We start from the raw sequence: 12301 nt of genomic DNA, 5'->3' as shown, positions 1-12301 counted from the left end.
AAAAGTATCGAGGTCATCCTGCAGGCGTGGGAGGAACACAAAGTGGCAGCAGAAGAGGTGTGTAATGTTGTCGATGCTGAGGAAGCCCTCTTCTTCAAGGTAGTGGAGAACATCGTAGTAGATGCTTGTTACAGCTACCCACAAGTCTCTCCACAGCCGCTCAATCCTGGAAAATTTTTTAATTTACTAAAAAAACTCTGCCTAGCAAAAAAAAAAATATATATATATATTTTTATTTTTTGGCTCGGCGCAGTTTTTGGCGCCCCCCTCTGAGTGGCTCCCTAGGCAACCGCCTATGTCGCCTGTAGGAAAGACCGGCCCTGTCCTTACTGTTGCGGCTGTAGCTTCAGCGTTGTCAGAGCTGTCAAAGCGTCTTGGTGTGACGTGTCTTAAAACAGCTGACAGGGCCGGGAAACCTTTCAAAATAAAGTTCCCCAGCCCAGCCGTGCCCGTCCTCTGCCCTCACGCCGCCGGTGGAGAACGGTGTCCCAGGTATGTGGGAGACACGTTACACCAAGACGCTTTGACAGCTCTGACAACGCTGAAGCTAACTCACCTTCGACATGCAACATCAGAGCAATATTGTGTCCCGACGTCGACACCGAGCGACCGTCTTTTCCAAAGAGAGGAAGGGATGTTCGGATTTGATTGTGTGGTAGGCAGCATTGATGAAAATAAATATGTATGCGAGTTAAAAAGAAGTGGTCTACGTATTTCTAATTTGATTTGGCTTTTCGTGCATTTGGTTTAACACATGTAGTAACAGGAGAGAGAGACAGTGGAGCGAGAGAGAGAGAGAGCTGGGTGAGCGACATTCACTTTTAACGGGAGAGAGAGCGGCGCACCGCGCTGTTAAAGCTCGTCTACAGCAGATAAACACAAACAAGTCAGGCAGGGATCATATAATAAGTATTATTTTTCCTATTAAATAGTGGCCCATCCAAAATTGAAATCCTGGCGTTACCCATGCCAGTCACTGGCCCGTTCGGAAAAAAAAATCCGAACGTCATCTCGTTTAAGTTCCACTTAGTTTATGTCCAATAAAGTCCGTGAATGTACACATGTCAGCTGTCTATTACTACATCTTACAGAAACAAACTACACCGATGGCATATAGAAGAGTTTAAACACTCACCGAAGCACCATTGTTGGACATGGCTAGTCACTGTGCTAGCTGACAAGTCAAAGCTGCATTGGTGTCGGTCACTCCCGCTCGCTCTCGTTGCTTGACGCACGCTCCCGATCTTGAATCTGGAATCGATTGCTCCTCCTTGGATCCCCGGATGTTGCAGTTGAATTTTTTGAGGTTGAATTTTTTGAGGTTGAATTTTTGAGGTTGAATTTTTTGCGGTTGAATTTTTTGAGCTTGAATTTTTTGCGGTTGAATTTTAAACGTTGAAAAACATTCAAATACATAATTTCCATGCATAAATATTCAGTGCTAGAAATTCAATGTCTTTTTTGTTTCAAATCCCGATGACACAGATTTACTTCCATACGTAACACATCTAATAAACGGGCAATACTGCTACCGTAAATCAATGAGAGGAGCGTTCTCTAATATGATACTTTAACAGGGGTGTTTTAGACAGGGTAACAAGGTGCTGTTTTAAATTATCCTTGTGGTATTTTGACCAAAATATGTTACAGTAATTTCATTAAGATCCCAAGGAAACATTTTAACTTGCGGTAAAATGGGCATAATATGTCTCTGTTAAATAAAGTTTAGTTAAATCAAAGATTGTTTCATAAATCTGATTCAATTTGAGCTCATTAAAAGATAAGAGTGATGAAGGGCTGACATTTTTTTAAATAGTGCTTTTTAAATAATGATTTAATTATTTTTCTGGCACAAAAAGGTGAATGAATAAGAACAAAAAGAAAATAAACAAATATCGGTATCGGTATCGGCCAGATTGTTATTTTAAGTATCGGTATCGGTATCGGCCAAGAATTTCCATATCGGTGCATCCCTACTTTAAACCATATTTACAAAACCAAACATTTTGTGAAATCTCTGTGTTTACATGTAAAAGTGACAAAATGTAGTATTTAAGCTGGCAATGAGAATTTCAGGTACACAGTATACCTTAAATTACACAAATGAATGAGACAATAGTTTGATTGAGGTCTTCGTCTGTTGTAACCAATGGCATGTACTTTTCCATTTGTAGCCAAGCATGGTTAAATCTACACTTCCCTGGCATAGTGCATTATCCCGCCTGCTTCCCCAACAAACCTTTCAATTAGTATGAGAGCGTATGCCCACTTATATTTTGAGTGTATTTGTTTAAAAAAATATATGAATTATTTAAAACTCAGCGTAAATGAACGACATGAAAATATGAATATAACATATTTCCATGACTTCTCAAGCACTTTTCCAGGCCAGGAAATAAACATCTAACAATTCCATGACTTTTCCAGGTGTTTCATGACCGTAGGAACCCTTAGCATGGATATGTTGTTGCTCGGGTTGTTCCTCACACATCTCATTGTTTGTTGTGTATTTGCCATACATTTCGGCAGATTCTGTATTTACAGACCTGACCCAATGCAGCTGATAGGAGCACACTGTCTTGCTCAACAGCACTCTGGCAGGATAAATGATTCAACCTACTTGCTTCGATTGAAAATTGGTCTTGATGGCTGCTCCTCGTGGTTTATCTTCTCCACAAAGGAGCTCCGTTTGATCGTTGTTTTGTTTGTATGCAACATTATCTGGCATATTGGGGGTATGAGCGTGTGTGCAATTTGGTGCAGCTTGCTTGAATTTAAGAATCCTGTTGGTGGAGGTAAACACTCTTCTAGTTGTGATACCTTAGAATGACAGTTAGAAGAATCCTGGTCATCAGGACAAACGTTCACTCAGTGCTGGTCCCCACTTAAAGTGGATTCCCTGATCGGTTGCGCCTCCTGCTGGACGCAAGAATGGTCCTTTCAACGTGCGCTACCCCCGCCCGCCCGGCAGGCATCGCTGTGTGTATCGCGCTGTGCACTTTCGCCTGTAGTGTTTCCGCCTCCACAGAGCAACCGCTCAGTCACCAGGTCAAAACACAAACAATGGGCAAGAAGCACAAGAAGCACAAGTCCGAGAAACACGGACATGAAGGTAATTCACTGACACACAGACACGTGTTGGTTTAAACTGCTGATGATTTATGTTCTGTAACACGAGAGCATAATTCTCATGTTTCGCGCTTGGTAGCTGTGTTAGCATACGTATAGCTAGGTGGTTAGCACTTCAGCTCAACGTTAAGCTACTGTTACTGGACACTTTTTTTAACTGTATGTTCATTCAAACTGAATCTGAAAGCAATGTAGGATATTGCAGAACACACTACAATATAATGCTAGCTTTAGCTTCTCTTAACCGCTTCCTGGTTGAGCTAGATAGCTGCCAAAGGCTAATGTTTCTAGTGTCTGTCGGTACTCGCTGTGTATCAGATGCTGTTCGCTCGGTCAAACCTCCTCCTGCCGCTGTGGGTGGTGCAGAGTACGGAGAGAGACCCCTGAAGCTGGTACTGAAGGTGTCTGGGAACGAGGTGACGGCCGGAAGCTCGACTCTGGCCCCTTTCTGCGACGAGCAGCCGGCGGACAAACCCAAAGACAAGAAGAAGAAAAAGAAGAAGGATAAAGAGAAGAGCTTTGGCTCACCGGAGGACGACAAAGCGAAGAAGAAGGTAACGTCACCAGGAGGAGACAGGAATCAGGATGCTTGGATAATTTGTACATGGATTGTGCTCATTTGTGTTTGTTTTTGCAATGTTAGATGACCAAGAAGAAGAAAGGACACGATGGAGATGGAGATGATGAGAGAGAACAGTGCAGAACTCCTATTCGTTCAGAGCTGGATAAAAAAGAAGGTAAAAACACACATCTCATCTCACACCTCATGTTCTTTTCATGTTTGTATTGATGCGTATGTTAATCGTTTTTGAATACCTCCTAACTTTCAGAGAAAGAACAGACTCCTCTACAAGAAGCTTTGAACCAGCTCATCAGGCAGCTCCAGAGGTACAATGTTGATCCATTCATTGATGAGAGAACATTGTCGGGGATAAATGTTTTAGCTCACATCTCTGTCTCTCTTTCTTCATCTATTATTGTTGTTACCATTTTCCTGGTGCTGCGAATAAATACTGTTTGTGTCTATTCTCTGCAGGAAAGACCCCAGTGCTTTCTTCTCGTTTCCTGTGACAGACCTCATCGCTCCTGGCTACTCAGCAATTATCAAGCGTCCAGTGGACTTTAGCGGAATGAAGGACAGAGTAAAGAAAGAGGGCTACCAGACGTTGGATGAGCTCAAGGTACCTGCCAGTGCTGAACACCAGTGATTGAGTAGACATCAAAAGAGACACAGCAAGAAGAACTAAAATAACTTTGTCAGTTAGTTTAACTTGTTTAAACTTTATAAATGTACTTTGTGTTTGGTGTTTTAACGTGGATTGTTCTGTTGATGCAGGTGGATTTCAGGATCATGTGTGAAAACGCCATGATTTACAACAAACCTGAGACCATCTACCATAAAGCTGCTCGGAAACTGTTACACTCTGGATTGAAGATCTTGAGTCAGGTATTAAACTGAAGGTTCAGAAAAAAAGGTTATGAGTTACAGCATTTTGCTCTTGTTCAGTTTGCTTTGAAGAGATCATGTTTCCTGTGTTCCCACTAATTCAATCCCACCAACCCTCACAATGGGATATTTGACATCTAGTATTCAAATAATTTCCCTGTCTGTTTTTTCGGGGGCATTCTTTTTACCTCGGTTTTTGTTTATATGGTTAGAGAGATCCTTCAACAAAATATGACTCACTACTTTTTTAACTACTTTCACTGAAGTTGTGGGAAACTCGATTCTCTGACATAAGACATAACATGCCACAGGATGTAATTGCCTGGTCCCTCTCATTGTGAACTCAGTGTAGCTTTGTTGTGTTTGGGCTTTAAACTTAAATTGAGCCCTGGAACAAATAAAGGGACCCCACTTTTTCAAAGATAGAACAGATGAGGGCAGCAGATTCTCTCTGTTCCCTGAATGACGTCATACGGCATCATCAGTATTGCCAACAGCATTATGAGACAAGCTTTGTTTCTCTACATACTCATTTTCCTTTCCAGATACAAAGTTTTATATAAAATGTTTCACTGTCTTTTCTGCAGGAGAGACTGGAGAGCCTTAAACAGAGTATAGAGTTCATGTCTGGCCTGGACCCTTCTGCCAAACGACTGTGGAAGTCTGAGGATCAGGGGGGCACCAGCCTGGACCAGAACAGAGAGGGACCCTCCACCACAGGCACCAGCGAGAGCTCCCAGACGCCCAGTACACCCAGGTCCTTTAACCTGCTGACTTCATACACATCACACATGTTACTAAAAAATCTCATCGCGATTATGTATTGATTACATGGGCCCCTTTAAACGCTGTAGTTTAACGGCCTTAAGTTTGATTAACACTTGTTTAAGAACTCAGAGATTTCTTAAAGAGTCCCACACTTGAGAATTCCACCAGTTTGTCCCTGATCTTGAACAAAATATGATAAAAATACAGTTACTGTCAAATACAGTTGTCCTCTCACCCGCCACAATCCCAGATGTTTCAAACTAAAAGATGAAATCGTCTCATCATCTTAAAAATGTTTCCCACTTTTATAGCAGTTTCTATGACAGTGTTTTCTTCTGAGTAATTCAGCTTTCCCCTGCGAAGCTGTAGGCAGAGAATGTTAAGAATGCGTAAGAGCGTGCTGAGTCTTGTCTCCTCACATGGATGTGCTTCTGGGACATGAGTATGTTGTTGTTAAGTGTTGAAACGGAAACTGGCGGTTAGGTGTTGTTTAAGACTGTGACTCACCGTAAACTTGATTTTCCTTTAGCTACTTGTCACCTTTTTATTTGTAAAATTATAGTGCATGGAATCATGATGCTTATTTATGCCAATTAAATGCTTCCAGGTAGTTTATCTGAAGAATGAAAGGCAAACGGCAAAGTTCAAATACTTTCTCCCCGCTGTATTTTGCTGTGAATGCATTCTTTTTATTCTCACGACAAAGGGAGAAAGAAAAAAAAACGTCTTCTTTCATGGTCACAGCGTCTCAGCTGCCATCTTTCAATTTGTGCTTCACTTGCAGACAGGACAAGGACTCCAAAGACGAAGCAGCAAAGGCAGAGAAAGAGCTGGAGGAAATCCGGAAGGTCATCAAGGAGTCTGGAGGAAAGCTGTCCAACAGAGTGCTGCAGTGTGATGTGAGAATGCAGGGTTCAACTAAGGAGGTTTTCTGGGTGGAAAACACTTTCCAATAAAACAAACTATTCAAAAACATGGCATCAAATAAAAGTAAAATATTGTAAACAAATGTGTAGTGATGGTTTAGTGTCATATTGAATTTGTTTGTCCCTTGATTGATGATGTTGCTGGATCAGTGATGGTTGAGTTATTTGTCTGATGTTCTCAATGTTTATCCCAAATGTTTAACCACAATAGTGTCAGTTCTTTTCTTTTTTTAATTGGATGTTTCCTGACTTTCAATAATTGAAATGTATTTGTTGTGTAGTTGGAGTTTGCGAGACAAAAGCCTGATGGCTCCACCACCATGACTATCCTCAACCCAGCAGATCCATCAGTAGGAGGTAAGAACACCTACAACCATAATGGAGCGCTCATCTTTTAAATTGAACTGAACTTTCATTTATTTAAATATTTGTAAGTTATTATTACTTATTCCTTATTTAGTTTCCCCTCCATGTTTTCTCCCCATTTCACACTTGCACTGTCCCATTAATTAGGGGAAATACACCAAAACATCTTAAGCTTGCAGCCATATTATGAGATCAGTCCAATATTGTGTTCCTTGTTCCAGATGTTGGCTACTGTCCTGTGAAACTGGGCATGATGTCCAACCGGCTGCAGAGCGGTGTCAACACCTTGCCGGGCTTCAGGGAGGACAAGAGGAACAGGATTACTCCAGGTACCCTACTGTGATGACGTCATGTGGTCAAAGAGCTAACATCAGACCTCTCGGTGTTCACCACTGATAATCTGTCTTGTGTGTGTGAAACCCTTTCCTAAGTGTCCTACATGAGCTACGGGCCGTACACCTCCTACGCACCCACCTATGACTCCAGCTTCTCCAACATCAGCAAGGAGGATTCGGACCTTACCTTCTCTTTGTACGGAGAGGACTGCAGTCTGCAGGGCTCAGACAGGTATGTACAGTGGGACCATGAGCTCAACGGCATCTACACAAAAACGTCACTTGAGGCTTTCCTGGCTGATTGCTTTCCAGATGTTCCCCTTATTCTCCAAGTTTACTCAGTCTGGAAGAGGTCAGCTGTCCACAGCCCGACTTCAGGTCCTATGCTTTTGTGCCAGCTTCCTCTTTTGTAGTTTGTCATTATGAAAAAAGCTACATAAACCGAATTTTATAAACGGACCTGATAATGAGTTTATCTTTACGAATGCTTGGTTAACTCCACACAATTTACTATTATGACTGTTTCAATGTCTTGTTAGTTTGAATAAAATATTGAGCTCTTATAAATCTCCACCAAGATTTAAAATAAAAATCTGGAGGATTAAAGATTTGTTTAGAACTAATGACTTTAATTAAACGCGTTATCTTCCTGAATGTTTCCATCTTTACTACATCTTTGTAATATAACGTATATTTGCATGTATTATTTGTGTGAGGTTGTCAAACTCTTGTGCCTCCTGAGATGCTTTGTTTTCTTCAGCTTTTGTCATCGCACGTGTCGATTCAGTTTGACAGAATCTTTTATTCCTCTATCATTGTCTTTTATGTCAGTGTCAATCCTTTATTTCTCTTCCTAGAAAAGAAACACTGCCACTTTGTTTTTGAATGAATGTAAACTATTGTCAGGCATGTACGTCTTAAGAGTGTGTAGGAGGCTCACTTTCAGAAAGTGTCAATGCTGAGTTCTCATTATTGAAACTAATTGTGTGTGTGTGTTTGACAGCTTGTCAGAGTTTCTCTCTCAATCCGACGAGTACGTGTACAAAATGGCCGACAATCTCCTCGATGCTCTGACGAACGGACAGCATTCAAAAACCCTGATGGAGACAGAGCCAGTAAGAAGTTACTGTGATTTTCGTAATGATCCAACTTTACCACTGAGTTTAACTGCACTGCCTGAAATCTTCCAGAATACAATTACTGAGTAATTTGTCTTTCTCTACCTGTGCAACAGGTGAAGGAGCCAGAAAAAACCCAAGAGAAGAAGGAAGCCACTGAGGTAAGAGAGGGAACAGATCTGCAGCTGGATGTCACATAAAAGCACCTGCTGGGTCCTCAGTGATAAACAGCTCCTGCACATCGTCTCCCCCACTGTACCGTGCAAATGGAAACGGACATGGAGTTCATAATGAGAAATATCAGCTTGTGCTATGTAACACAAAACCAGAGGCAGTCACCCGCGTTGGGTTGATAGGATGTTTGGAAGAGCAGGTCCCACTGTGCCGTTGTTTCTTGTAAAGCACATGTTCTTGCGTAACACCTCATGTGGGGATACTTGATTTCATTTTGTCAGTATAGATGGCCTTTGCAGATGGTTGCTGCATCAACCAGCTGTGTCAACATAGCAGGGGCCTGCCGTCAGCTTTCATCCAACCAAGCATGGAAAGAACATTTCCCTTTCGAAACGCAGCGGTGCTGCTCGCTAAATGCCCACCGGAGAGGCCCGTGTTTTCTCTCAGTGCCCGCTGGCTGCACGGCTGAATCGCTCGTCAGAGCAGCGGAGGAAACCGAAGCGCAGGCTGCTCCAGCGGGCACACAGCCGCCCTCTGTCCTGGCTGTTTGCTGTTCTTGGCCACGCTCCAGTTTATTCTCATCCCCTGCTCGGGTGTTGCAGCATTTCTTTACGTTTCAATTTACTGGAGCAAAATAGCAGGATAACCTAACAGGCTAGAAAACTGCCTGCATGTTCCCTTCAAACACAAGATATCTAGTGAGAACTGCTTTTTTCTTGTCTGACTGAACATATGTCCCCCTCTGTCTCCAGGAGGCAGCTGAACCCGACGCATCCAGCTGCAGCAGACTGGAGTCTCTGTGCTCCGCTGCAGGCCTGCAGACGACCAGGGAGCTGTCTGGAGGTAAAGCTTCTCACTGAGTTTGTTGAGTTAAGGATGCAAATAACAATTATTATCAGTTGATATTTGCCCATATATATGTGGACAGCAGTGTTTGTCCCTCCTGTCTATATGAGCCCTGAAGAAATCCTTTAAAAACTGATTTCAGTCTCATGCACAGTCCTGTGTTTTTTTTTCCATCTGGAACCAACATGAGGCGTCAGCAGCCTGACGTAGTGAAATTCAGTTGTTGTCTTCGTCTGTGTAACACAGACAGAAATCCACCTTTTAATGCTGACTGGCGATTTGTTACATAATATTTGCAATGAGCTTAGTAAGGTGCCTCGTCACAACTGGTATGGACACTCTTTAATTGTCAGGAGAAAATAAAAAATGAAATAAAGCCGATAGCTTCATAATGTTTTCGATGCCCAACAAAACCCCAACTACAGAGAGAGAAAACTGAAAAAACTGCAAATGACTGAAATAATCTCTAAATCACCTTTTGAGGATAATTCAAACACAGCCCCATTGAGAGCAGCTAGACTGAGGCTCAGCGCTCTCACATGAAAGTGGCAGTGAGTCTTACGGGGCCACAGGTTCAGAGAGAAAGGACGTTTTGTGTTCAACAAGTGTAACCGAGCACAGGAGGTAACTGTAGAATAACAGTGGAAGTACTCAACGTGTGTTTGTGTGTGTGTCTCTCCCTGTTCTGTCACAGAGGCCCTGCACTTCCAGCAGAAATTGGATGAGACTACAAAGTTGCTCCGCAACTTGCAGGAGGCACAGAGGGAGCGTCTGAGCGCCAAGCAGCCTCCTAACATGATCTGCCTGCTGGCCCCGACCGCCAAGGAGCTGGAGCTGGGTAAGAGCGTCTCGCTGAAAGCCTCTTTGTGTCTTCCAGCTGTAGACCTCTAACAACACTCCTTTCACCTCTGTAGTGGCCGTCCTACACAGATGTGGGTTGTCTTTTCGCTTCAGACACGTTCAGCCTGTGACACTGACCTCATTCACAGTGTGATGTGATGGTTGGGTTTGGAATTTGTGGGTGTTAAATATTTGAGGTTGTGTTTTGTGCCCTCCTGAAGTTTACTGAGGCTAATGCTTAAAGCAGCTTCCACGCTGCACTTTAGCAGGAGATTGTTTGGGTCAGACCCCCAACAAGGAAAATGAAAGAATGAATGAAAAGATCCTTTTGAAAATAAGGCTGCCAGGCAACCAGCTGAGACTCAAGGAAGTCCAAACCAAAACGTTTCACATTGTTGTTCAGTAGAAACTAAGACGATACAACATGGTATCAGAACTGCCTTTATGCTATGCTAAGCTAGCCGGCTGCTAACTCTGGGTACATGTTTAGTTTATAGATAAGATCAAGAACAAGGGAAGAAACTCAAATGTCAAACTTAATTAAAGATACCGTTATAGTTTAAATCAATAGTACCAAAAGTTTAGATGATTGTGAATAGCATCTTCATCGAATACAACATCACATAAGCTTCCTACAATTTCCTGCTGCCTTTTTATAATGTTCCTCCTCTCGTCTCTACAGCTGAGAAGGTGACGGGGAATCTGGCCGAGCTGACTGGCCAAGTGGCGCCATGTGACGTCAGCAGCGTCTACGGCATCAGAAGAGCGATGGGCATCGCCCTGCCCCCAGGACCACACAAGCCCTTCATCGACCTCACAACAGGTAAAACATGCCTCCTGTGGTATATGCAGTAAAAGAGACGCATTCAGAGATGGAAAATACAGTTTTTCCACTCTAATAAAGAATTTGAACCTTCAAACTCATCCTCTCATTTACTTCTCAGTGGAGGAGACTGCTGAACCGATGGAGACCTCGTCCTCTTGTCAAGATGCAGCTCCGGTCGTGGCTGTAAAATGAAATGTCACATTTACTTTAATAACTTAAGTTTTGTATGAAATGGTGCTTTTTTTGACATTTGTATGGATTTCAATCAATAAATTGTGTTTTTATAAAAAATAAATACCTTTGCTTATAGAGTGAAATATTTAATGACAAACCACAGACTTAGGAAAACATTTATTACATTCTGTAACTGTACAAAATCCAATGTCACATTTGTTCACATAAAGGCCAATACATTATTATTATTATATAACCACAATCAGAGATAAGATGATGGGTCTCAGAAGACAAGGCCATGAGACAGATCAAGTTTCCAGAGGCACAGAGAGCGATCCAGAGCAGGTCAGGTGACCATCCCCACCGGAGCTGGAGAAACATTGACAGCAGGCGGGTTGTTGAGGACGCAGCACAGAGAGTCACTCGATTCCTGCATTGCAGCATATATGCAACAGGCAGCAAAGGACATTTTCTAACAGATGGCAAACACATGGATTTGTCCAGCTCCTCCTCAAACAGCAAATATCTTGTTGTATATGTTAGAACTTTACATGAAGAGAAGAACTAAACTCATGAGTCAGAGTTGATGAGGAAACTGATTTTCAGGTTTGCAGCTTGAAGAGAAAGTGAAAGTTTATCGGAAAGTTTTTCTACATCTTTATCTAAAGTATGTTGTTTTGTGTACGTCCTGCTCATTACACAGTAACAGAGCAGAGTGTCGAACAGGAAACCCTCACGGCTTTCACAATATGATCCAAACACAATCCGTTCTTTTGTTTTCAAAGGACCATAGAGGTCTCCCAAAAAATTAACAACTTTATTTGGCATTAGTACAAATTACATTTTTTCTTTCCCAAACGACATCTAAGTTAAAGACACAAAAAAAAGGTAGAAAAGTGACGAAGCACTGGACGTAGATGTGTTTGTGAATAGAAAAGGTTGTGATTGTCCGTACAGACCCAGTCTCCAGCATGGCTGACACACCCTGTTCTGACTAAAGGGCAGAGAGCAGCGGTGCATCCTTTTCTTATCCTTTTTCGTATTTTCATCCAGTGACATCATGGGAGCACGGCTACGTTACAGTCAGGTCTGTGTCAACACTTGTGGTGCGTGCAGGAGTTTGTAAACTCGTCGACTTGTGGGCAGGAGTCTCCAGTTCTGTGGGTCCGGGCAGCCGGGCCTCAGCTCAGCCCCATACCCTGCTGCTTGCTCATGTCAGTGCACAAGAAGAAGGTCTTCAGCTCCCCTTTCCCTTTGACGCTGATGAATCCTCGACACTCGCACGAGTAGCCCAGCTTCTGCAGCACGCCAGACGTCTCCTCTGTTACCTGTGCAGGGGACGCAGTAGACAC

The 12301-nt window shown here is 42.7% G+C and overlaps 2 protein-coding genes across 7 annotated transcripts in view; one reads left to right on the top strand and one right to left on the bottom strand.

The window, feature by feature from the left end:
• Positions 1-3005: 3005 nt before the first annotated feature.
• Positions 3006-11743, top strand: brd7 (bromodomain containing 7). Of its 2 annotated transcripts, none has more exons than XM_053424173.1 (17): positions 3006-3112; positions 3448-3683; positions 3773-3866; positions 3960-4017; positions 4166-4310; positions 4466-4576; positions 5164-5333; positions 6129-6243; positions 6552-6627; positions 6858-6965; positions 7068-7203; positions 7975-8086; positions 8206-8250; positions 9016-9106; positions 9804-9947; positions 10632-10772; positions 10894-11743. In XM_053424173.1, the coding sequence occupies exons 1-17, from the start codon at positions 3064-3066 to the stop codon at positions 10965-10967; spliced, it is 1905 nt and encodes a 634-aa protein (XP_053280148.1). In that variant the 5' UTR covers positions 3006-3063; the 3' UTR covers positions 10968-11743. The 2 variants fall into 2 exon arrangements, with proteins under 2 accessions (XP_053280148.1, XP_053280157.1); XM_053424182.1 differs by having other exon boundaries at positions 3012-3112; positions 3496-3683.
• The window catches only part of adcy7 (adenylate cyclase 7), a 55705-nt gene continuing 54515 nt past the window's right edge, over positions 11112-12301 (bottom strand). For all 5 annotated transcript variants that reach the window (XM_053424132.1, XM_053424151.1, XM_053424159.1 and 2 more), the window contains one exon: positions 11112-12277. In XM_053424132.1, coding sequence (XP_053280107.1) covers positions 12131-12277 — 147 coding nt within the window. In that variant the 3' untranslated portion in view covers positions 11112-12130. The remainder of the gene's footprint in view (positions 12278-12301) is intronic.

The sequence above is a fragment of the Pleuronectes platessa genome, chromosome 1 (assembly GCF_947347685.1).
Source record: "Pleuronectes platessa chromosome 1, fPlePla1.1, whole genome shotgun sequence".
Classification (NCBI taxonomy): domain Eukaryota; kingdom Metazoa; phylum Chordata; class Actinopteri; order Pleuronectiformes; family Pleuronectidae; genus Pleuronectes; species Pleuronectes platessa.
Note: the sequence above shows the minus strand (reverse complement) of the source record. Positions and strands in the feature narration are given on the sequence as shown.

Bases quoted from the DNA above. Each gene is read 5' to 3' on its own strand.
- brd7 (XM_053424173.1), top strand. From the start codon at position 3,064: ATGGGCAAGAAGCACAAGAAGCACAAGTCCGAGAAACACGGACATGAA. The intron at 6,244-6,551 runs GTGAGAATGCAG...TTTGTTGTGTAG, and splicing joins ACAGAGTGCTGCAGTGTGAT to TTGGAGTTTGCGAGACAAAA. The intron at 9,948-10,631 runs GTAAGAGCGTCT...TCGTCTCTACAG, and splicing joins CGCCAAGGAGCTGGAGCTGG to CTGAGAAGGTGACGGGGAAT.